The 26,897-nt window shown below is 34.6% G+C and overlaps 1 protein-coding gene and 2 pseudogenes across 2 annotated transcripts; all 3 read left to right on the forward strand.

Annotated features, from left to right (window-relative positions):
• The first annotated feature begins 9,108 nt into the window (after nt 1–9,108).
• LOC146908210 (soyasapogenol B glucuronide galactosyltransferase pseudogene) lies at nt 9,109–10,679 on the forward strand (annotated as a pseudogene).
• LOC146908211 (F-box/kelch-repeat protein At3g23880-like) lies at nt 10,566–13,784 on the forward strand. The gene is made up of 3 exons (XM_085729242.1): nt 10,566–10,675; nt 11,445–12,722; nt 13,536–13,784. The coding sequence occupies exons 1-2, from the start codon at nt 10,566–10,568 to the stop codon at nt 12,718–12,720; spliced, it is 1,386 nt and encodes a 461-aa protein (XP_085585368.1). The 3' UTR covers nt 12,721–12,722; nt 13,536–13,784.
• A 2,566-nt stretch (nt 13,785–16,350) lies between these two features.
• On the forward strand, nt 16,351–17,614 carry LOC146908212 (GDSL esterase/lipase At5g33370 pseudogene; annotated as a pseudogene). Its single transcript, XR_015019697.1, has one exon. The product of XR_015019697.1 is annotated as a GDSL esterase/lipase At5g33370 pseudogene (transcript).
• Nucleotides 17,615–26,897: the final 9,283 nt, after the last annotated feature.

Here is a 26,897-nt window from a genome sequence, read left to right on the forward strand (position 1 = left end):
TTGCACGGGCTCTACACTAGTATAACTAATATGCGAACGGTGCTAAACCTTTAATCTGACTTTCTCAAAACCTTTTTCATACCATTAAACAAATTAATTCACTGAAGGTGCGGTTAAATGACAATGAGACCATGAGTTAATTGGTTTTCAATGCAATACAATTGTTCGCAAATAATAACGTTTCAAATTGAACGTATCAAATTTGTTTTTTAATGTTTAATAAAATTATCAACATGAGTTACATATAGAAGAACAAATTTGATATGAGTTATCAACATGAGTTATCATGAGTTACTCATGAGTTAATTTACGTGACCATAGAATTATCAACATGAGTTACTCATGAGTTAATTTACGTATAAAATTGGTTTTCTGTTATTGTAAATGGAGGTTGTTGATTCCACTTAGATTGTCCAATCAAACATATAGTAAAAACTATATTTACATATAGAAGAACTATGACAAAGAGTGAGATGCAAAATGATATTCCTATGGTCATGATCGTGGCAATGATTGTGCTTGTTTTTGCACAAGCTAATAATTCTTCTCCTCGTCGTAAACTTATAAGTGACTTCGCCCGTTGTTTTTTCAACTGCTTTGGCGATGGATGCGATGACCTCGTGCATTATATTCCACCAGTCTATGCGTGGTGTCTTGGTGACTGTACACTGAAGTGCCCTTAGACCATCTCCAATGGCCTATTGAATGCCATTTTCAACCTATTGAAAGCATTGGAGGGAGAATATTGAAGATGAAGTGGAGGAAAGAGGAGATGAAAGCCTTCAATATGTTGAATCCTGTACCGGGCTTGCCACGCGGCGCGTTTTTGTTGGTGAAGGAGAGCGTGTGAGATGCACGCGCCGACAGGGCGCGTGTGTAGCAGTGCAACGCGGAGAGAGAATGCTTTTAGGATAATGTTGCGACACGTGGCTTGCTACGATTGGCTGCTTAGATTTTTATCTTCTAAATGATTTGGACTCAATTATTTCATTGCAAATAATTTTTTTTAAATTTTTTTTTTACCAAAATTCGTGATTTTTTTCCTCTACAAATAGAGACTTGGATCATTTGATTTGGACACAGAAAAAACCATGTTTTTCACTCTCTCAATCTTATTATTAGCTTTTCTTTAGAAGTTTTAGTGTTTACTTAGTGAAATGGATTCCAATAATAATCGATTCAACACCCAAAATTCTTCTAATTACCCATTTAGCTACCAAAATCCCAACAATTATCAACACCCAAATAAATTTCCCAACCAAAAGAGAAGTTTTAGTGTTTGGAATGTATCGTGATTGAAGATGATTTGTAGCGTACTAAATAAATTACTTGTGTGTTGTATGCTTAGTTTGTTGTCTTGCATTTTAAGTTATTTGTGTGCCGCGTGCTTAGTTTGTTGTATTGCATTTTCAGTTATTTGTGTGTTGTGTGCTTAGTTTGTTGTATTGCATTTTAAGTTAAGAAAATAAAAATAAATTATTTTACAAAATTTTGTTTTTCCAAAAAAACTAAAATATAAATTGTTAATTGTATTATTTAAATTTAATTATAATCGATAATTATAATTTTATGTAATTATAAAAACAAAAATTAAATAAGAATAAGAAATAAATAAAAAGTGGTGGGGTAGGGTGTTGAATGAAAAACCATTGGAGAGGGTAAAAGTTGAATGATCGTTGAATTAAGAGAGAGAAAATGATGTGGAGTGTTGAGAATTGAAAAAGTGTGTGTTGAAAGGAAAAAGCCATTGGGGATGGTCTAAGATTGAACCTAAGATTGAAGTAATTTCGGACTAGGCACAAGCTGCTTCCAGTCGTGCTTATTCCAAATTCAAGAATGTTAATAGGTTATTTCTAACTTACCTTTCTTCCATGGATACCCTAGTTGTCACCATGTTAATATCAATATGCTCATACTCTTCCTTTTTTTTTTTTTTGATGTGATACTCTCCTCTTTATATATATATATATATATATATATATATATATATATATATATATATATATATATATATATATATATTTAATGCGGAAAGCTTAAATATGAAACTACTCTTTGTTCTTCGGGAAAAATAAGAATAGAAACATGCATATGTTGAATGCTAGTAATCAGAGTATTAGTTTCGATTTCAAAACTGAAATTATTTCTAGGTACAAAATTAATGATGTGAATACTGAAACTTAACAACATGATTTTATTTATGGTAAAAGCTTTAAAACTTACAAGAGTTTCAAAGATGATAATACTTAAAGACTTAAAACTTACAAGAGTTTCAAAGCTCAGGGATCTTAGAATGCTAGCAGAAGAAAATGCGTGCAAACTGCGAATGCCTAAACATATGAAAGGCTTGCCTACTTATAGCAAAAGTTTGAAGTCCGGACTTCAAAAATAATACACCGGATTTAATATGGCCGACAAAGACAAATGGCCTACAGTAAAAGCAAATAAGGTGGCCGACAAAGACAAAAGGCCTTAACAGTAAAAGTAAGAATAATGGTCGACATGACCTTTAATTAATACAAAACGACAACTAACTTTTAATAAAGAAAAAGTAATATCCGCAGAGATAATTGTGATCCACTTTTAATCAATGATTCCATAACAGTCGTCTTCATTGTCTTGTAATTGTTCTTCTGTAGCTGATTCACTGTCGCTTGCCGAAACAGTAGACATTGCCTCATGTAATTTTTCTAAAAATTTATTCGGATCTGATGTGGAGGATAATGAAGCAAGTAATTTTGATTTAGTAGCTAGAAATGCAGATTCATCTGGTATAGAAACTTCTCTACATTTGCTGGGGTTAGCTTTAAACCAATCATCTAATACCTGGGTATTTAAAAGAGCTGGATTGAATTTAACCCACCATTTAATTCTAATTTTCTTCACTAATTCTTGTCCCGTACATTCAGGCCAAATTTGCTGGGTGGCAAAGGACCATGCAGTAATCCAAGTAATTCCGAAAACAGCACAAAATGCCAACAGACTTTTATGCTTAGGGCAAGTAGTTGTTTGTGAAAATCGTTCATAGGCTGCTAAAGCATAATCAGGTAATATGGTTTTATTAAGACCATAAACTTCAAACCATTGTACGAACCAGTTTGGAAAGGATAATGAGATATTCTTGTTAAACCAGATGAACCAGGTGTGTTCAAATGGTAGTAAATGTAAGAATGAGCTCCAGGCATCCATGTAGTCAAAGTAATTATAGTGTTGTGGAGAAAAAACCCTAGAAAAGGATTTTTTAGTATAAGGAGCCATTCCCCAGTCAGATGGAGATAAGACTTTGTTAATTTTGAATTTTGAAAATTTAATAGATGAATTCTCTTTTTGATGAGTCAGAATAATAGAGTCTGAATCAACCAAAATGAATTCATAATATTCTCTGGTTTTTAATAAATCTTTTGGTAGAAACCAAAAGCCTGGTGGAAAGATTTTCGAAGTAATTTGCAGTAATGATGACCCTTCTGGGCAGTAATGAGATTCCAGGGGAATAATTGGCAGTGCAATATCTTTAGTAATAAAGTTGGTCCTCTCTAAAGGAGGAGGAGAATAATAAGCTAATGGGGAACCAGTTGACCTCTGAGAGGCCGTAATTCTCTGATTAAACTGTGATGGTGAAACCAGCACAGCTTGGGCTCTAGTTCCGGAGGAGGAACTAGGAGAAGAAAATTTTGATATGTAAGTAGGGGAGGATCCTACTACAATCTGTTTATCTGTAGAGGGTAATGGAGGGCCATAAGAATCTTTTCTGGAGGTTTTATCATTTGAACTCATATTTTTCCCTGCAAGAATTCTCTTGTTAAGAAATCTGGTAAAGAGTTTTTAATGCCTTCAATATGCGTAATTTCAAAATCAAAACATGCAAGTAATGCCTGCCATCTGGCAAAAATATGTTTTGAAACTAAGTTTTTAACATCCTTTTGTAAAACACTTTTTGCTGATTTACAATCAGTTTTTAGTACAAATGGCTTTGAAAATAAATCATTTGAAATTTCATAATGCATAAAACAATAGCTAAAATTTCCTTTTTAATAGTACTGTAATTTATTTGCGGTCCAGTCCAAGTTCCGGAATAAAATCTAACAACCTGTTCCTTTTCTGACCCTGGTAAAACTTGCTTTAATATCCCTCCAAATCCTAGATCTGAAGCATCAGTTTCTACTATTAGACTGGCCGTAGGACAAGGAATTCCTAGACAAGGTAATTTTTTAACAATTTTCTTAAGATTAATAATACTAGTAGTCATGGTGTCATCCCAAGATGGAGGGTTTTTCTTAAGTCTTTTGAACAAGGGGGCGCAAATGACTCTAAGATTTGGTATGAAATCAGACACATAATTAAGACATCCTAAAAACCTTTGTAATTGCGTTTTATCATTGATTTTATCAGGAAATTAACTGACAAATTCTAAAGATCGACTAATAGGAGTGTACATTCCTTGACTTATATCAAATCCTAAGAATCTAATTTTCGATTGAAAATTTTTTAATTTCTTTTCTGACAAAGCCAATCCATTAGATTTAATGATTTCGAAGAATTTATTCATGTGATATATATGTTGATTAATTGAGTCGGAAAAGACTAATATGTCATCCAAATAGACTATAACAAAATCAGAATATTTATTAAATATATCATTCATGGTATTTTGAAATTCTGAGGGTGCATTTTTTAATCCTAAGGGCATAACATTCCATTCGAAATGTCCAAATGGTACTACAAAGCCGGTTTTATATTTATCTTCTTCTTTTAATTGAATCTGATAATATCCAGATTTAAGGTCGAATTTAGAAAAGACACTTTTATTTTGTAGTCTATTGATTAAATTTCTTTTATTAGGAATTGGATATCTAATCCATTGTAAAGCAGTGTTTAAGGGTTTATAATTTATAACAAGGCGAGGACTTCCTCTTTCTAATTCAGCAGCGTTAACTACATAGAAAGCTGAGCAACTCCAAGGGGATTTACTATGCCTAATTAGTCCCTTATCTAAATACTCTTGTATTTCTTTTTTACAGTAGTTTAATTGCTGTTCGCTCATATGTATAGGTCTCGCTTTAGTAGGTATATTGGTTTCTTTAAAGTTGGGTTCATAAGGTAGAGATACCGTATGTACCTTTCTTTTCCAGAAAGCGTTAGGCTGATCTGAACAAAGATCCTTAATAAAGTTACCTTGTATATCTTTAATTATATCTTGTATCTTTTTAGATTGTAATTGCTCATCTATTCTTTTATAATGTATTTCTTTATTAATGAAATTAATTTGTTTTTTCTTTAAATCTATTTGATTTATAATAGAAATATTATTTCTTTTAACTGAATTAATATCTCTTATTTTCGGTTGATGTATAAACTCAAACTTTACAGTTCTTCCTAAAGCTTCAGTAATTATTTCTTTATCATTAACCATAAAGGGATATAATAGTGCTAAAAAAGGCGTTCCTAAGATTAAATTTTCTTTCATGTCTTTAACTAATAAAAACGAGGTTTTATAACATACTTGATCTTTACAAATTTTTACATTAGATAATTTATAGGCTACCTGTAATCTAGCTCCATTTGCTCCTGCAAGGACTTCTTTAGTTTTTTCATAATATTGTGTGGGAATTAATCCTTCTTGAATACAGTTTAGATCTGCTCTCGAGTCTATTAATGCGTCTAATACGTATGTATGATCATGTACAATTAACTCAATTTTAACATGCCATTTATGAGATATAATTCTAGCAATATTGGCTATGTAACCTTCTTCATTATTATTATTTTGTATGTTTGAAGATTCTATTTTCTCTTGTTGTGCTATTATAAAATTTCCTTGTAATTCTAAAAATTTTAATTCCAAATTATCACTTCTTTGTCTTAAATGGATATCTACTTCCTTTAGCTGTTTAATTTCATTTTTTTAAATTTTTATTTCTTCATTTAAATCTTTAATGGTAACCTCTTTAGGAGATTCAAACATTTTCATAATATCTTTAAATTCTATTTTATGAACATCATTTTTGTGAATATTATTATCTTCTATAATATCTTTTATTTGTTTCATAAAAGCGGTTTTATTTTCAGAATCTTCCATCTTATCTAAAATCGTAATTAGTTTATCAGCTTGACTACTAGTAATTACATTAATAGTTTTAATACAATTATTACAATTACAAAAATCTAATCCAGAACATTCTTCTTCTGGTCTATCTTGGATGTTGTCTTCCCAATTTTCTAATTGATTTAGATCGTCGTATTCTGATGTATGATTATTATAATCCTCCCCTGAAGATTGTTCCCTAACTGATTCTTCTTCTTCAGTTTCTAACATAAGTTTTTGTAATGTATTAACCAAACTTTCTTTTAATTCTTCTGAAATATCTAAACTACTAATCTGCTTAATTTCCTTAACTCTACATTTGTTAGAGTAATGTCCAAATTTTCCACATTTATAACATTGAATATTTTTACTATCTTTTAATGTTTTATGAGGTTTTTTATAATTTTTTGTTGGACTTTTCTTATTAGATTTATAATATTCTTGATTACCTTTATCTTTAATAGTTTTATAATGCTTATGCTTATGAGAACTCTTTTTCTTAGGGTTAGAATTTTCTCTAGCTTTTTTACTACTAGGGGCTCGTAAAGGGGGTGCCCCGTATTGTTCGCAAAATGATCCCATTTCTCTTCTATTACTTCCTAATTCGCTTTTAATTTTTCTTTGTATTTTAAAGTCGGTACAAACCTGCATACCCGTTTCTATAACATAATTAGAAAGTTCTCCTAGGGTTAAAGAATCATATGGGATTGTCCCATTATAAACTCTCTTAAGATTTTCTTTTACCTTATCTGCAAATAATTTAGGTAATCCTCCTATAAATCTTTCTTTCCAATAAGACATTCCTCCGTCTGCCCTAAGACATAATTTTGAAAGGAACATGTCTCTATACCAACGATAATCTGACATAGTTGGGCAGTAAAGATTCATTAATTGATCGGACGCTCTTTGTTGGAGCTTAAGAGGTTCTCCTACAAAGAATTTTGTAATAGAATAAAGGAGGGTAGTGACACAATTTTCTTCATTAATTCCATTCTCAGCTTTAACAGCAGTGTCTATTAAAATTTTATCTTGCGGGGACATAATGTTATCCCACCAACCCTTTAATTGCCCAGTAAAACCCATAACTATCATATCTTTAGTTTGCTTATCGGAATTATTTTTAATTTTTAAAGCGGTTGCCGCCATTGTCATCTGTTGAATTACATCCAAAACATGATGTTCAGATGCGCCATTTATATTCCATTCTGATATAGCTTGACCGGTATAAGAGTTTTCAACAAAATTAAATCTCTCTTCAAATTGCACATCTGCAAATGAAGGACGAGGATAAAAATTCCTAGTTCTAGGCCTAGGTCCTGGACCTAGTTTATTAATATTATTATCATATTCTTGAGAAAGCATATTGATTGAGGAGGTAGAGGCTAGATTCATTTTACTTAATTTTTCTATTAATTGGTTAATCTTTTCTTCTGACTTTTCAGGTCCTAATTTCATTTTGTTGGCTATATTTTTTGAAGGGACTTCATATTTATATATAGGTCTTTTAGGATCAAGTTCAGTTTTAATTTCCTTTTGAGGAGTAGGAAGGTTTCCTCAATTCTTCCTAATTGGGTTGCTATGGTACTTAATGTCTGATTCGTGTAATTTAGCTGAGTATGTATGTGATAAAAATCTTTTCTAGTTGTAAGAGCAGGTGGCTCATCAGGATGTTTAATTGTTTTAAACGGGGCTGCTTCTATTTCCATATTTTCAACCTTTATTAAAATAGGTTCTAAAGGTGGATGTATTGAACTAATTATTTGCTTATTAGTTGTTTTCCACTGAGTGGTCATTCTAGTATTCGTATCTAAAAACATTTTATCAGCATAAGGATTAGGTATTTCGTATTCGAAACAATATAATTCAAACCAAGTGAAGAAATTTATATTAATCTCATGATGTGTCAAAAAATTATAGAATTCTTTTAAATAATAATCTGTTAATTCTTTATTAAACGTAGAGAAATACCAATCTCTTTTTTGTTTATTATGTTCTCCCATAAAATTAATTTTAATCCAATTTTTATCTATCTCAAAGGGTTCTTCTCTGGTTAATGTATTACAAACTTGAGATCTAGTAGGTGAAGGTGATCTAGATGGAGATCTAGGCCTTGGATGTTGATATAAAGGAATTGGAACTGCAGGTTGGAAATTTACACCTGACAATCCTACTCTAATAGTTGAATCTACAGACCTTCTAGACGCTGAGGGTTGCGTACTTGAAGATGAACAAAGAGTAGTTTCATATTTAAGCTTTCCGCATTAAGTTTGGTATCAGAGCCTGATACTGTTTGAAATTAGTTTAAATTCTTTAAAACTATTTTAGTTTTCTTACAAGCTTTATTTTCTTTTAAATCTTTGTAACCCTGAACTTTATCCTTGCTGTATCTTAGTGTGTGGTCCAGGTAGTAAGACCTGAGGGTAGGCAGTGAAACCGTTGGTTTAGCACGCTATAGAAACAAAATAGGAACAAACTATAAGGGGAGAGAGAGAGAGAGAAGAGAGAACTTTAAGAATTCTAGTTTGTTTAAAAAGAATTTAAATTATGTCTCAAATTTTAAGGGCTTTGAGTCAGTTAGTACCAGTAGTAGGACTTTATGTCCTGCATCATCTAGTAATCCTAACATAGACGAATTAAATCAAGATGAATATCAAAATAATGAATTAGAAATTCAAGAAATAGAAAACAAATTAGCCAACTGGTCTTTACCAGAAATAAAATTAAAAGAAATATATAAATTTAGTACTTTGGATATGCCAACCAGAAAATACAAAATAATTAACCCTAATCCATTCAACTTTGGATATGCCAACCAGAAAATACAAAAGGAAAAGAGCAGTTACAGGAGACAAATGACCTATAAACTCATTCCAATGATCGTATAATGCAAATTAAAGACAAAAACAGAATCATCTATACATGTTGGGAAAGATGCGTGAGAAAGATTAAAAAGGAAGAGCCTCAAATTTTGTTTAATTAGAAAGAAAAGTTGAGTAATATTTCTCATCTTAACTTGTGTCATAAACATGGAAACTCAACCCCAACAACTCAATGTTACTTTTCTACCATATCTTACTCCTGGCCATATGAACCCTATGATTGATACAGCAAGACTATTTGCGATGCATGGTGTGAATGTTACCATCATCACTACACAAGCAAATGCCTTGTTATTCAAGAAAGCCATCGACAACGACTTGTTTTCTGGATATTCTATCAAAACTTGCGTGATTCAATTCCCTGCAGCCCAGGTTGGCCTCCCAGATGGTGTTGAAAATATCAAAGATGCCACTTCCCATGAAATGCTTGGTAAAATCATGCTTGGAATTGCGAAGATCCAAGATCAAATTGAGATTTTGTTCCATGATCTCCAACCAGATTGTATAGTCTCAGATATGTTATATCCTTGGACAGTGAAATCAGCTGCAAAACTCGGCATTCCAAGGCTTTACTATTACAGCTCAAGCTACTTCTCAAGTTGTGCAGCTCACTTTATCAAGAAGCAAAAGCCTCATGACAATTTAGTTTCTGATTCCCAAAAATTTTCAATTCCTGGTCTTCCGCATAAAATTGAGATGACTTCTCTACAATTACAAGAATATGTGAGGGAAAGGAGTGAATTCTCAGATTATTTTGATGCTGTATATGAATCGGAGGGAAGAAGCTATGGAACTCTATGCAATAGCTTTCATGAACTTGAAGGTGATTATGAGAATCTTTACAAGAGCACAATGGGGATCAAAGCATGGAGTGTGGGACCAGTTTCAGCATGGGTTAAAAAGGAGCAGAAAGAAGACGTTATTGTAGAGTCGGAATTGCTTAACTGGCTTAATTCAAAGCCGAATGATTCTGTGTTGTATGTAAGTTTTGGAAGCTTGACGAGACTCTCTCATTCTCAGATTGTAGAAATAGCTCATGGTCTTGAAAATTCAGGTCATAATTTCATTTGGGTTGTTAGGAAAAAAGATGGAGAAGGAGACGAAGACGGGTTTCTTGATGATTTTGAGCGAAGGATGAAAGAAAACAAAAAGGGATATATCATATGGAATTGGGCACCACAGCTTCTCATATTAGGCCACCCCGCAACAGGAGGGATAGTGACTCATTGTGGTTGGAACTCAATCCTTGAAAGCCTTAGTGTTGGTTTGCCCATTTTTGCATGGCCAATGTTTGCTGAGCAATTTTACAATGAGAAATTGCTTGTTGATGTTTTGAAGATTGGAGTTTCAGTTGGATCAAAAGTGAACAAATTTTGGTCGAATGAGGGAGAGGATGCAGTGATTAAAAGGGAAGAGATTGCAAAGGTTGTTGAGATTTCGATGGGAAGTGGCAAAGAGAGCAAAGAAATGAGGATGAGAGCAAAGAAACTTGGTGATGCTGCCAAGAGGACTACAGAGGAAGGTGGAGATTCTTACAACAACTTGATGCAATTAATAAATGAACTAAAATCATTGAAGACATCAAGAAGTCTTGACAAACAGTAATGGTGTTTCATGATGTACAGCTTAACTATTATCATTTTGAAAGGAACTACTATCAATTAGATTTCAATTCGGTTATGAAACTTTACAATTCGGTTGTGCTTAGGCAAGTGTTAGTTAGAAGTCTCACAAAATTATTTATATTTTTTTATATGGTATAATAGCTTAATTTATATTTTTGTGATGGATTTCACGTTAATAAAGTGTGTTCTAAAAAATTAATTTCTCATTGTTTCTTCATAATTTCGTAATGGATTTGTTTCTTCACCAAACCAATTTAACCAGAAATGATTTTTTTTTAACCTGTTTGGTTTGACTTGTGACCATAGAGCATGCTCCACTCATGGTCTTAACTTTGATCCCCCCTAACAATTTTGGTGGGCTAGTTGATATGGGTCCCGCAAGTGGTGAGTGGGAATTGACCATTCTAATTTGTCGGCCTTGGGCTGGATACTGAGTTTTTTTATTTTTAAAAAGTTTAATGTTTTTATAAGAGACAAGAGTATCAAAAACTAAATGATACAATAAATTTTCTCTTTACCTTTTGCCACGACCGTAACAATGTTTTGTGGTGTTCATTCCGGTCGTGGTAAATAATCTAGAGCAGTTGGATGAGATTATAAAAGATCTCTTCCAAGTCAATGACACCAGTTCAGCAAAAATATCCTACCACAAAGTACTGTGATCTACTTTAACAGACGTTAAACGGTGTTATCTAGAAGGGAGGTATCTGTTAGATGGAAAATTAAACAAGCGAGGTTAGTGTTTGATTAAAAAAGAGAGGGGTGGAAAGTAAACCCTAAAAAAATTGCCCACAAAACAAAAGCATTTATGTTTTTCGGCCGCCTGTGTTAGGGTTTGTGCTCCATTTTCAACTAAAGCATTACTCTGATTATTCGTCCGATTAAGAAACAACCTCAATCCACCGCACCATTGTTGCCGACATTCATACCAGACAAACTCGTGGCAGACATTCTGTCAAGGCTTGATGTGAAAACTATTGTGCGATTCAAAAGCGTGAGCAAATCCTGGAACACTCTTATCTCCGATCCAGCTTTTGTCGACAAGCATCTACAGAAGTCATCACAAAAACAAAATCTCATAGTAATATGGAATGATAACGATGGTTATAATGTCTCACGCATCCCCTTGCATCGTTTAATCGAAAATCCATCCATCAGCATTCACAGCCACAACAATAGCCATTATTTGGAAAAGGGTTGCTATATCGCCGGTTCCTGCAACGGATTGATCTGCTTGTTTTCCAAATTTCTCTATATCACACAAACTGTTGGATCTAGATTTGTTGGGCATGAGAACTACTCCATGTATTTCTGGAACCCTTCCACCGGAAAAAAATCTGAAAAATTAGGGTCGTTTAGTTATAGCACTCCTCTAGATCGTCTTCATTCTTTCCACAGTTTGTCAAACATTTTTCAGTTTGGATTTGGTTATGATGATTCAACGAAAACTTACAAGGTTGTGGCCTTTCATGCTAAAGAAAATAAACCAGCTCCAGTGACAAGTGAGGTCAAAGTTTTTAGTTTGGGTGGTAACTGTTGGAGAAATATTCAAAGTTTTCCGGTCATTCCGCTTAATGGATTGAATCATAGACATACTTGTCTTAACAATGGTATGCATTTGAGTGGCACTCTTAATTGGTTGGCTGGTCTCAATGATTTCTATTCTATTAATGAATACCGGTATATTACTAATGTTGAGGACTTTGTGATTATTTCGCTTGATCTTTCAACGGAGACATACAAGCAGTTGTTGCTGCCTCAAGGTTTTGATGAGGTTTCAGCTGTTTGGCCAGTTCTTATGGTTTTGATGGATTGTCTTAGTTTTTCTTATGATACAAAAGACAATGGTTTTGTTTTATGGCAGATGAAGGAGTATGGAGTTCAAGAGTCTTGGTCTCAATTATTTAAGATTAGTTACCATAATCTTCAAGGCTGTTGCATTAAGGATTATTATCAAACGGTATGCCTTTATAAAAATGGTGATATGGTGATATTTGCAAAGCCACATAGCCCCGACCATGCAGTGATCTATAATTTGAGAAATAAAGAAGTAGCGAGAATCAGAGTTCAAGACTGCATTGACTGGTCCTTTCATGCAAGTGTTTATGTCGAAAGCTTGGTTTCATTTCGTTGAAAGTAAGTTTCTTGCTGACAGTTAACTGATTTAAATTTGTTAATTCATTGTGTTAATATCATTTTGTACTTATAGATTGTGTGAAATTCTTAAAGGTTGCTTGAGTTTATTTTGTAATTATGCATTGCAGGAGGTAATTGTTTGAAAATGTATGGAAGAATTTGTTTTGATTTTATATTTATTATGAGCTAGAAGATGAATTTTTTAAAGATTATAGCTAGAACATGATTCTACTGAAATGAAATTAATTCTCTGAGAAATATTCTCATAGAAAAGTTGAAAGACAAATGAAATAGTACTTGATTTGGAAGTATATTGCATTATTCAAAATTGAGGTTAACAAGAAATTAAACAAACATGTATGAAGATACTTTGTTAGATTTATCATTTTTACATACATGTCTTAAAGCATATGTTCTGGTTTTGCTTACTAGTACTGCTTAGAAAATATCTTTATAGGTATAAAGTTTGAATTTGATGTGAGCATCAGTTTAAAAGATTATAAGTACATAAAATGCTGTTTTTAGTGGGAGGCCTAAACAATAAATTTTCAGTTTGCATTGAGAAGTGTACTGCTGTAATTTTTGAAATTTTTCATTTAAGAATTGAAATTTAACAGTAGTTTTCATTCATCAGGAAAATAGTTTCTTATACTTCAACTTCAAAATCCTACATATAATATAATTTTGTAAGCAGTACAAGATTGGTGTAATGATAATATATATTGGAGACAAAAATTTCACATGTATAATGAAAGTATGTTGACGAGAATTTATATGCCCTGACTGTTCTAATGAGTATTTCTTGAATATTAGATCAGCAAAACCAACACTATCAAAATGGAGAGATAGTTGGAGATACAAAGGAAGATGAGAAGCATCTGATATCACAGGACGAGGATAAACTAAGCGACATTGTCCTGGGGACGATGGATGAGACAATAAGTGTTTTATCGATGACTTGGATTTGAATTATTTTGATGTTTATATATAATATATCGAATTATGTATCAGTTTATGCAAATGCTTGCTCACCTGTTTAACTTAAAAAATGCTGATGTTTTTAAGTTTTAGAAGTTTCAACTTTGATAATGCTTTTCAGTTTATCTTCAACTTAGTTTCCTGTCATGAGGTTCATAGAGTGGGATGGTCCTCTGTCACGATGTAGCTATTTGGCGGTCGTACGCACGTTGGTTCCCACGGCGTCACCACCTCTTGACCGCCGGCGTTGATTCTTCCACCGACACTGCCGCGGTTCTGTTTCTTTTGGGTGTCTGGGGAGCTGTTGAAAATTTGTGATGGTTGGTCCTTCATAGATCTGTGTTTCATACGACGAGAGTGGCTAAATCTGGTCACCTTTGTCGCTCCTGGTTTTGGTTATTGTTCCTTCTTTCTGGGCGTCCAAGCTTCTGCATGCTTTCCCAACCTCCCCCTCGCCGTCGGCCAGTCGGTCGGCGGCGTTTTTAAGGTATGCAAAGGGTCGTGGTTGTGGTGGATCCAGTTTCTGGATTGTTGATGGTTTCTCTTCCTCCGTGCCTAAAGATGGGACGATAAGGTTTTTTTTCTAAAAACGCAGCCTCTTTGTTCGCGTTTGTATTGGCTGGCTCTAACACCTTCCTTGTTCTGCGGTGTGTGGTTTCTAAAACTCAGTTCTGATCTGTCCTAGTAGCTTGCAGTTGATTCAGATTGCTGGGTCTATTTTGGCTCGAAAGTGTGTTTACGCCTGATGTGTTTTGCAGGGAGCTGATTGTACGTGAACCCCTATCGGTGTTGGTGGTTTGTTCATTCACTATTCAAAAAAGATGTGTATGAATTTATTCAGTCGCGTTTCTAGTTTGTTAAAATGTTTGAGGACATTTACACATTATTTCTTTTGCAATTTGGTTTCGTTCCCCGCGTTGGGTTCGCTAAATTGTGCTGATTTATATCTGTTTGTATGACTTTGTGGTTATATTCGTATTTTCTCTTTATTTTATATATTTTCCTTTGCTTAAAAAAACAAAACTTAGTTTCCTGTCATGAACATTTGGTTTAATACATGTCCTTCAATATATCAGATGAAAATTCATAAAACTAAGCCCCTATTTAAAAATTTATAATAAAATGTGAGAATTCCCTAAACATGCTTCATAGAGAATTGACATTTTCTCAATTGGAGGGAAATGCCAGCTCATCATCTTGATAATAATGCCGCCGTAATTAGCTCTTGTAATTCCCTATGTTGTTTTCCTTCACTTCTTTCTTATCTTTCTTGCTTTGAAGATACTTGTGGTGTTGCTTCACACTTTCTTATCTTTCTTGCTTTGAATATATTTGTGGTGTTGCTTCACACTTAGATCTAGATCTATTTGTTGTTGTTGTTTGAGAATTGTGCTTACTGATTATTACTTCTTTTGCTCTTATTACTTCTTTTGCTCCAAACATCTAAGTTTTATTGGATTATTTGTTCGAATTCACGACAATCTTAAATTTGATTCCCCGATGTCCGTTTCAGTGGACTAGTTCATATAGGCCTCTGCAAATGGACGGTGGAATTTGACCCGTCTAATCTGTTAAACCTCCAGAGTTTCTTTTAATTTTTTTTAATGTTTTTATAAGAGATGAGCATGAAAAACAAAATGATACAATAAATTTGATCCCTATTTTTTGTTTGGTCGCGTTCGTTCTAGTGATGTTTTATCAGTGTATTAAAATGGTGAAAAATAGTGACCGTAACCACCTATACCTGTATGTCGTGGCCGTTTTCGTGGCAACAAAACCATTTATTTAAATCTTGGTTCCCCTCATGAGCAATCCTAATATGATCTATATGCATTTTATATTAAATTTTTTAATCAAATCAAACTAGGTGATTTTTTTAAATAAAATCACGTTTAATATTTAAAATATATAAATTCTATTAATTAAAAAATCTACCATCGAAGATACCGGTTGAACCAAAATTTCCTACCACAAATACTTATTTAATTTTCCTCAATAACAATCTTACTTACTAAAGCTTGTCAAGTCAAGCTAACCCTAACCCTAAAATTAACCTAGCTTTTCCCCTCTTATTTCTAACGCATTAATTCCAAGTTTGACCTCCTCACCCTTAATACACGCCATAAATACATTTAAATTCAGGTTGTCTGGCAATTCATTTCATTTAAACCCTTAATACACGCCATAAATTCATTTAAATTCAGATTGTTTGGCAATTCATTACATTTAAGGACACGGTTGTTTGGAAAATAAAATAATATGGTTGCAACATTTCAATAATAGAACACGGTTGGAAAATAAGATAATATGGTTGCAAATTTTCAATAATATGGTTTCTAAAAATAAACACGGTTCAAATAAAAGAAATGCATTAAATAATTTTTTTTTTAAAATAAACGATATTGCAAATTAAAATAATACGGTTCAAGTCAAATTATCTTTGTTTCTAAAGCTTGTCTGGTCAAGCAAATCCCTAACCCTAATTTTTACCTGGCTTTTCCCCTCCCATTTCAACGCAATAAATTCGCAGATTTGACCTCCTCACCCCTTTGTCATGCAATAAATGTCATTCATTTCAAATTCAATTGTTTGAATTTCTCAATTAAATGTCCTTAAAGCATTTTAAATTCTCACATTTGACAGTAGAATTCACAAAACAGAAAAGAGTGTTCACTCTCAACAAATTCTCATCTCATCATTATGACTAACATGAGATTGGTTCTCACTCTCCCTCTGGTGTTGGTCACCATCATAAGCTTGGTTGTGACAATGAGAGCTCAAGCTGCATCTCGTGCTTTCTTTGTTTTTGGTGACTCACTTGTTGACAGTGGCAACAATAATTATTCGCTAACCACGGCTCGTGCCGACTCTCCTCCTTATGGCATCGATTATCCCGGTCGTCGTCCCACTGGCCGCTTCTCCAATGGTGTCAACCTCCCTGACCTTATTGGCCAGCATATTGGATTATCTGAACCCACGTTACCATATTTGAGTCCTCAATTGACCGGACAAAGATTATTGGTTGGAGCCAATTTTGCTTCAGCTGGGATTGGAATCCTTAATGACACCGGCATTCAATTTGTGGGAATATTAAGAATGTTTCAACAGTTTTCGTTGTTTGAGCAATACAAACAAAGATTGAGTGGAGAAGTAGGGGCTGAGGAGGCAAATAGAATTGTTAATGGAGCTTTGGTGCTTATAACACTTGGTGGTAATGATTTTGTCAACAACTATTTTCTCACTCCATTTTCAGCTAGGTCTCGTCAATTCAACGTGCCACAATACTGCACCTATCTTGTCTCTCAGTATCGAAATATTCTTATGCGGTTGTTTGACTTGGGAGCTAGAAGGGTGCTTGTGACTGGAGTTGGCCCGTTGGGTTGTATTCCTGCTCAACTTGCTACTAGGAGCATAAATGGGGAGTGTGTAAATGAGATACAACAAGCTGCTCAATTTTTCAACCAGCTTTTGCTTCAAATGACTAAAGACCTCAACACTCAATTGGGATGTGATGTGTTTATTGTTGCCAATGCTTATCAAATGAACATGAATTTGATCACCAATCCTCAAAGCTTTGGTTTTGTTACATCAAAGGTAGCTTGTTGTGGTCAAGGACGTTTCAATGGCGTGGGACTATGCACTGCCTTGTCAAACATATGCCCAAATCGTGATCTCTATGCCTTTTGGGACCCTTTTCATCCAACTGAACGTGCTTTGAGATTTATCGTTCAAGACATCTTTAATGGAACCTCTGATTTTATGAGCCCTATGAACCTCAGCACCATCATAACTATGGACTCCAACGTCTAATAATTATTTATTTTGTGACTCTTGCACACAAGATGCGAAAATGTCATTGTATTTTTATTTTATTGAATGTATGAATCATGTTTTCCATCAAAAAAAAAAAAAAATCTCACATTTGACCTTCTCACTCCTTTGTCATTCATTAAATGCACTTTTACCATTCATATCAAATTTGAAAATTCTCTCCTCATTTAAATGCAATTGTTTGACATTCTTCTTTAACACTACAAGAAATGTTGCATTTTGCCAGGGGCAGAAGCCCTGACAAAATGCAAAAATCCTTGGCAAATGGACGTTTGTCAGGGGTTTTGCCAGGAGCAGAATCACTAGCAAATCCGCTCATCGCAAATTGTCCTGCCAGGGGTTTAGCTCCTGGCAAAATGCGCTCCTGGCATAGGCCCTGGCTCAACCCCTGGCAAATTGTATTGCAGCTTTTATGACACATTCTGGTCAATGCAGGCTTTGCAGACTGTGCCAGGGACATTGCAGCTTTTATCACATGTCATTTTTAAAACATGCCAGGGGCATTGCGAGGGGTTAACCCCTGGCAAATTGTGTACGAATTTTTTTTTTTAAAAAAATGTTATTAAAATATTTAAAATAAACGTTTTTATATTGTTTTTTTATTTCTTTTTTAAAAAATTGTTTTAATAATAAAAATTATTTTAAATAATTTTTTTAAACTTAGAAATATTGATCCCATACACTTATACCTCTACCCCACAAACACCATAAACTTAGAATATTCAAAGAAATTTAACATGAACCATACACTTATACCTCTACCCCACAAACACCATAAACTTCCCAAAATCAAAGTTAAAACAGGATGAATGATTGCAGAAAAAATCTAGTGTGTGAACCTATTACATTTGTGTTGACTCTTTTTGTATCATTAACAACAAGAAATATGCATTTTCAGCAAAACAATGATACATAACAAGATAAAAGATGATTTTATGAGAGATTACACGATTGTAGAAGTATTTATTGTGAGGACAGCAAAATTTTTTGGTAGTACAGTATTAGTAAAAATGTTTAGATCAATATTTGTCAACTAGCCACAGACTCTGTTGACTAAACCAGAACAAAAAAAAACTGCAATTTACATAAACAATCTCTTAAACTCTATAGGTCACTAATTCAACAAACAATAAAACCCTAATTCAACATTATCAATATAAAATCAACAAACAAATTAATACATCCTAATTCAATTTCAACTTACCAATTTCAGTAACCAAACCCTAAAAATTAAAATAAATTTCAATTTATGTACTTCCCTAAAAGAGAAGAAGAGAGGAGATGGTAATGTACTGGCCGACCGAGAGAGGAGATGAGAAGGGCTAACCGACTGAGAGAGGAGACGGTGGTGGTGGTAAAACCGAACTGATGGACGGTGGTGGTGGATCTGAAAACTAACCGTAGGAGAGGAGAGCAAATTGAAGGGGATCTGAAAACATCACGCCAACGGTGGTGGTGGTTTATGTTTTGTGGAGAATTGAATTTTTTTCTCTCTAAGTATTGTGTGACTGATATGTGAGGGGACTGATATGTCTGATGATGTGAATTAAATAAGCGCTACAATACAAGCAATTCACGTGCTGCTGACAAATCTGCAGGCTTTGCAATTTGCCAGGGGTTTTTGGTGGCATAACCCCTGGCAAAGTGTTGTACCCTCCACCTTTTTCCTGACCACGCAAGAATCTTTTCTGTTCCATACAATTTGCCACGGCTTTGGTGTGGGGTTGCCCCTGGAAAATTTGCGAGGAGTTTTCCCTGGCACAACTCCTGGCAAATTTGCCAGGAGTTCTTGCTCCTGGCATTGTTCCCTGGCAATATGCAAGATTTCTTGTAGTGTAAGATCAATCTTTCAAATGCTCATTTACCACACAATAAATTCTAACATTTGACCTTCTCACACTTTGTCACGCAATGAATTTCATTCACATCAAATCCAAAAAATTTCTTCTCATTTAAATGCAATTGTTTGACCTTCTTCTTTAAGATCAATCTTTTAAATGCTCTTTTACCACACAATAAATTCTAACATTTGACCTTCTAACCCTTTGTAACGCGATGAATGTCATTCATATGCTCACGTTTATTTCTTATTATTAAAGCTTAATCCCCTCAGCAAAAATCATCTTCACCCTCTCACGGGTCAGCATAGTCAAGGAAATGTGTGTTTTTTTTTGAGGTATTTTAGATACAAAATATTTTCTTTGAGTCAATCTATGTTTTAGAAATTTTTAATTGGGGTTTTTCAAGTTGTAGATAAAATCGAATTTTAATTGTATTACACGAGATTCAGATGAGGTTAGTTCTATGTATTTTTCTTATATGTTTTTAAGTTGTTTCTGTTTTTAATCTCAGACTTACCAATGATAATTTAGAGATGTATTTTTGTTTTATGTTTTCAGTAACGTGTAAGATGTTTCCTTATCCTCAGAAAATTTAATGAATATGTCTTTTTTGCGTTAAGTTATATGTCCACCTTGATTTTGATTCAGTATAATATAGTGTATTTGCAAATTATCCCATCTGATATAGTGTTGGAAGAAAATATAAAAGACAAAAAAATTTATGCGTTGACATAGCGTAAACAAAATTTAAATAAGTTAAACAAAGTTTGGATACATTGTTAATACTCAAATTTAAATAAGTTCAAATTATTTTATGATTTTAAGAGATAGAAGCAAAGTTATAAGACATCAAAAAGGCTGAGATAGAAGCAAAGCTACAAGTTAACAATTATCGGACATCACATAATATATAGTTTAAGCAGGTCACCACATATAAATTTAGAGGATCTAAAATACTCAAATTTGAACAAGTTCAACTCAGTTTGGATACATTAATAGTACGATCAAGTTTTAAAAAGTTCAACTTATTTTATGATTTTAACATGCATCCATATGGAATTTCAATCCGAAAATGACCAAGATACTTTTCTATCATTAGTTATCCTTTTTTAATGTAAGTTAGTATGTCATATGGTAAAGCACACCTGATTATGATTGAATGTATATGTTTGAAACCATTTATTTTAAGTAACATAATGTTGAATTAATGAACGTGCAACCTCTCTTAAGCCTTAGAGGTTAGCATGTCTCAAACATCTGACCTCCACTATCTTCATTTCCATTTAGAGTTTATAAAAATCAAAGATAGTTATATATTCTAATGTAGTAAAAATTTGCTTCGTAAATTGTCCATGTAAATCCAAGAACGTGTTTGCATAAATTGTTCATGTCTCTTATTTGTACTTTAATGATGTCATACTCTAACGATGTCAACTTAATACTAATTATGTAATACATCATATTCCTTATGGAACTATTAAATTACAACCCAATTAGATGATATAACTTATTCGTCGCTTTTCTTCGTTGGTTGGACCCGTGTGTTTGATGTAAGATTTTTCCTACATGTCATATAACTATGTACACGTGAGTATATATAGGATCGTTTCCACAGGGAGTTACGTTTATTTATAAGCATTTTCGCAATAGTTCACATTAAGGGTTTGGATATAATTTGTTTGTTTGTAACACTATATCCATAGATTACAAAAGTAAAAACGAGAGGAGATTGAACTATTTCGCTTGCGGTATAAGATTACGAACAAGCATAACAGCAGCAATCTCTCGATCGATTAACAGACTCTAGCTTTATAACCAATATTATTACAATCATTTCTACAACATCCTTCGTGTCCAAAGCGACATCGTTATTTCTAAGTTAGCGTTTAAACATTCGTGTCCAAATTCCTTAAACGATAACAAAGTCGATCGGATGACTTAATCGACCGTGTCCAGCCTGATTAAGTATCCGAAAGCATTAAAAGCTTGATTAAAAGTAATTATCAAAGGTTTACAAACTTGTCAAGAGTGATATAACATAAGATAGATTGTTATTCTAGTTCTAGATTCAAGGGTTTGTGTCCAAATCATCTTGAATCTCTTTGAAAGCATTAAAAGCAAGAATAACAACAATATTGAATCATTAAGCTAGAACCTTATATATTAAAAGATCAAAAGATTACATAATAGCTTGATTGTTACCTCAATACTACATAGAAGGTGATAGTTACATATAGACATGTAAACTAATGCAAGGAAGGAAGGAAAGATGAAGATTCCATGCCAAGATCCTTGATGTCTCAATGAATCTAGGGTTGAATCTACTCCTTAATCACTTGCTTTGTGTTTCTCTCTTTGAAATAGCTCTAACCTCTCTCTAGAAATGTATAAAATGTTTCAATGGAATAGTGAATAATAGTAGAGAGAGGGAAGAATGCTATTTAAATGGGCCTGCATTTTTACACCTGCGCTAATAGCGCAACTCACGCTAATAGCGTGGTAAGGCGGCCTATAATCTGGCCAATAGGAGAGTGCCACGTTGGCCTTGCCCTGCTGCTACGCTCCAGCCACGCCAATAGCGTATCTCTCTGGAGTATTTACGCTAATAGCGTAGTTTACGCCAATAGCGTAGTTCTTCTTGACTAGCTACGCTCCAGGTGCGCCAATAGCGTAGCTCTCTGGAGCTTGTACGCTAATAGCTCAGAATACGCTATTAGCGTACTCTTCAAGAGTTCTCCAAAACCTACGCCCCAGGTACGCTAATGGCGTATCTCTCTGACCTTGGCCATTTCTTCTCACGCTAATAGCGTAGGACACGCTAATAGCGTAGGACATTGAACTTTGACGTTTCTTGCTCCTTGCTTGTATTTTCCTGCACAAAAAGGGTAGAATAAGGCTCAAAAGCATAAATGACATATTTACACAATAATTGGAGTTTTCCATAGAGAATCTTGCAAAACAAGTCACTAAAATGCCTAAACTCCTATATGAAATATATCACTTTTAAACACTTATCAAACTCTCCCCAACTTGGCTTTTTGTTTGTCCTCAAACAAATCAATTGAAAAGGAAACTAACAAGGCTTTGGACAAGGTTTTCAACATGGTGTCAAACAATTCAAAACAAAAATAAACAAATGGTGATTCAAATATGATCGCGTGGATAAGCATGAGGTCCTCCGCTACTCTAGGTTCAAACTAAGAATGCGAAAAATGTCCTAAGCACAAACTATACATCATAAACTTCAAAACATAAACATATCTATCTATGAACCACACCTAACACACTTCTTTGAAAGTAAATGCAATATAATGATAACAATGAATGAGGTAATGAACACACATCCAACAATCATGCTAACATCCTATTTAAGTTAGGTGTCCATCCAAATATCGTCTCAAAAAGCATAAAAGCATGGATCAAAAGGTCTTGCAAGGGTTATAACTTGGCCGGGCTACAAAAGAAATGTCATATGTGGGGCAATTGATCAGAAAGCCTATCAAAGAGGAACATTTTTTTGTATCACAACTTGAAATCCATATACTTCCCTACCAAGAATTAAAACCTTTGGTGATTAACAATCAAACTTATAACCTTGACAACTTATTCTATTTTTGATTTTTCTCTTTCTTTTTCTTTTCTTTTCTTTTTCAAATGTACAATTTTTTTCTTTGATTCAATGTTGTCAGGTTATTTTACAACTTCACCATAACTTAACATATAATGCCTCCTTTTCCTCCCCAACTTGAATACAACAAAACTCTAATTGAATGTTCCCCTATCCTAAGGCAAGGGACAAAGTACAAAAAGGTTAAGGGTTCAACAAAGTAAAATTATCAAAGTCCTATAAGATTCAACCATGAACTGGATTTTTGAAAAATTTCAGGCAAATTCAACAAGCATTGTGCTTATGAATATTGACAGTTCATGTTTGAGGACTTGATTCATTTGGCTCAGATTGGGGTATCGGATACTCGCTCTTCTCACAGGTAGGCTTTATGTGGTCAAGTAGGTTATTCTCAATTCAAAAAGTGCCTTGATCCTTTCCATGCTTTCAAACAATTCAAAATAATTATCAGATTTAACATAACTAAAACAAGTTAGACGATGATTATCGATCTCCAGCATATATACAACAGATTGAAGCTACCTCACATTTAGGTTAAGTACTAAGTGGTTCAAAGATATTTATGTTTATGAAAAGACTTACATGATATATATATTTTGTGCAAAGTACAAGTTTCAAATTCTTATTAAAAACCTAGAATAACAGGAAACCAATACCTTGGCCTTACGCTTTCTCACAAGTAATATCATTATCACTCACCTGCTTTTGCTCAAACATGGCTCCATGGAGCACTTTAAAATTTATTGTTCATGAGCAATTTTCTTTTGAGAGACACAAGCAAGATGTAAACAAAAAATTTCATCCAAAGCATAAGTTATTAAACCAAAAAGCTAAGTTATTAAACTAAATATAAAGTAACAAAGTAACAAATCAAGCACTAAAACCACAGTGCTTGAAGAGTACAAAATACAACCAATTAAACAACTGTTCCAACATGAAATAAAAACATAGAGTTAGAAAGCAGAAAGAAAAACATCACTAAAAACCCAGATCACTGATCATCCTCTCCAGCATCATCCATATCAAGATCCTGGTACACATCATCATCATCACCCACAACTCCAGCATCATCAGGTGTCGCCTCATCATCAACAGCATCAGCCACCCCCACATAAGGATTTGGCCTGCCCTCAGGCCAATGAACATAAGCCTGGTACTGCTCAGGAGTCATAACCGGGTACTCAGCATTTCCCGGATGCATGTGAGCATTGTAAAGGTCCTGGTGTATGCCCATGTTGCTCCTCCAAATTGCCTCATTCTGATCCATTAAGAAGCTGTTCTGGTCCCTCACGTACTGGTTATGCATCTGCTGCTCCAGCATAAAGGTCTGCAAACCTGAAAAGTCAAAAGAACCAGCACCCTCAGATGGGCCACCTTCATCATCAGAGAAATGGTATTGGGCTGCCCTCTGCTCTGATTTCTCCCATGTGCGAATATGAGTGTCAGTAATGGCCCCTTCAATATCTTCATCATAGGGTCCAGAAATGGGCACTCCATAAGCCTTAAGCAATCCCATAATCAAACCCGGGTAGAACAATGCCACCTTCTTAGCACCCGTGGCAACTTTCAAAGCCACAGCCTTCATCTCATTGGCTATGATGCGAGCAATATCAACAGGTACTTCTTTCAATATGCACCAGATGAGTGGTAGAACGGCTTTTGGGGCATCGGATGTATGGGCTCTAGGAAGGGCATTGTGGACAAGGAATTGGAAAACTAAGCGGGCAGTAGCGGTCATCTCCTTGGTAAGTGCATGCCTAATCTCTCCCTTGTCATTCTTTACAAAGCACCTACCCTTGTTCATGATATCACGCTCAATTTGCTGAAATTTCCAATTGCCTTGAGCGTTTCTCTTAGCATAGGTACACAAGGTGGGCATTGTGGGGTCCTCAGATGGTTCAAGGTTTAAGGCATTTTCAAGGAAATCATTGATTGCATCCCTATCAAATGGGATTTGCTTTCCTCGGACATAAGAAGTCCAAGAGAAAGTCTCAGCAAAGGTAGCGGGTGAGGCATCAGGGACAGCATTACAATAGAACTCCCTAATGAGGTCGGTGTTAATCTCAGTTGCGGGCACAAGGAGTTTGGTCCATTTGCGACCAGTGAAAATGTGGAGCATATCAGCATGCTCACCACTAGGGTGAATGTCAAAGGTTTTCTCGTGCCAGGTTTTGTACTGTGCCATCTTCTTAAACCTGGCAGAGTGGGCAGGGGTGGGGAAACAGTTTGGGATTGCAGGTGCAGCAGAGGTAGAGGCACCTTTGCCTCTTGGACGTTTGGTCCCGGTAGTTTTTTCAACATTTTTCGGTGCCATCTGCAACAAAACCAGGAAACACCAACATATTGCATAGAAAATATTAGCACAAAGCAGAATTGGTTATTTAAAAACATCAAAAATTTTTGAAAATCTGGGCAAGTATGAAGATCTACGCTATTAGCGCCAGCCACGCTAATAGCGAAATTTTTCTGGGAAACTTTCGCTATTAGCGTAGGGTACGCTATTAGCGAAATTTTTCTGGAAAAGTTGCGCTATTAGCGTATATTTCGCTATTAGCGTAGTTCTTCGTACCTGCAATTTTCAAATTTTCAAAATCTTTGTTCCTGCAATTTCACAACACCAACCAGCAAATTTCAACCCTAGGTTTCATCCTATGTCTCTAAAACACAATAGAATCATGAAAAGGAATCAGAATCACAACATTGGTACACAAATCATTCAAAACCCTTATTTTTCAAATTTACAAAATGGGTCAAAATCAAAAGATGAATGTTTGTTGCATGTGGGTTATGATTATTGTTCCTTTTCCAACTATTATCAATGAAGAACAATCTCTATTCACAAATCAAAATTCTAACCCTAACCCTAACCATTGCTAATCATGTCAAAACATGTATTTTTCAATTCAAGACAAGGAAAGGAAAGAGAATCAAACCTGTTAGTGCAGTGATTGAATGCAAGCAATAGAATGAATGATGCAAAGATGAATGCTTGGAACCAATTAACCCAAAAGAAAAGGGTTTTGATTTTTTTAGGGTTAGTGTGTGAGTGAGAGAAGTTTTTGTGTGTGAGAGTGAAAAAGGGAAGAATGAAACCGTAAAAGGAATAAGGGGAGTGGGTTGTGGGCAGTTAAGGGGAGTTACTCCCCTTGGGCCCACAAAAATTTTTCCCTCACGCCAAACTCACGCTAATAGCGTGGCTCTCTGGAGCTCTCACGCTAATAGCGCAAATTTCGCTATTGGCGTGAGGTTTCAGGATCAGTTTTTCAAAGTCTTTCATTTCTGCTTGTAAATGTATATGTACTACTACTATATGCAATAAACATAAAAATACTTACAAAACTGGGTGTGCCTCCCAGCAAGAGCTTGTTTTACGTCCTTAGCTTGACGCATTTTGAAGAAATCATGGCTCGATTAGTGAAATCGTCGTCAAACACCGATCAATTTCACCACCGAAGTAGGGCTTAAGCCTTTGCCCATTAACAGTCCAGTTGGCTTTGGTGACTGGGTCCTCAAGTTCAACAGCTCCATACGGTTTGACCTCTTTAACCATGAAAGGTCCGGACCACTTAGACTTCAATTTGCCCGGAAACAATCTCAGTCTTGAATTAAAAAGTAATACCATTTGCCCCGGCATGAATTGTCTCAGAATGATCCTCTTGTCATGATACTTCTTGGTCCTTTCTTTGTAGAGCTTTGAAGATTCATAAGCTTGATTTCTCAATTCTTCAAGCTCATGCATTTGAACTTTTCTTCTTTCACCGGCTTTCTCTTGATCAAAGTTGAGGAACTTCAATGCCCAAAATGCTTTATGTTCGAGCTCGACCGGTAAGTGACAAGATTTGCCATAAACCATTTGGAAAGGAGTGAGGCCTATAGGAGACTTGTATGCAGTCCTAT

The sequence above is a fragment of the Medicago sativa genome, chromosome 7 (assembly GCF_051527215.1).
Source record: "Medicago sativa cultivar Bolivia chromosome 7, Bolivia_mono, whole genome shotgun sequence".
Taxonomy (NCBI): domain Eukaryota; kingdom Viridiplantae; phylum Streptophyta; class Magnoliopsida; order Fabales; family Fabaceae; genus Medicago; species Medicago sativa.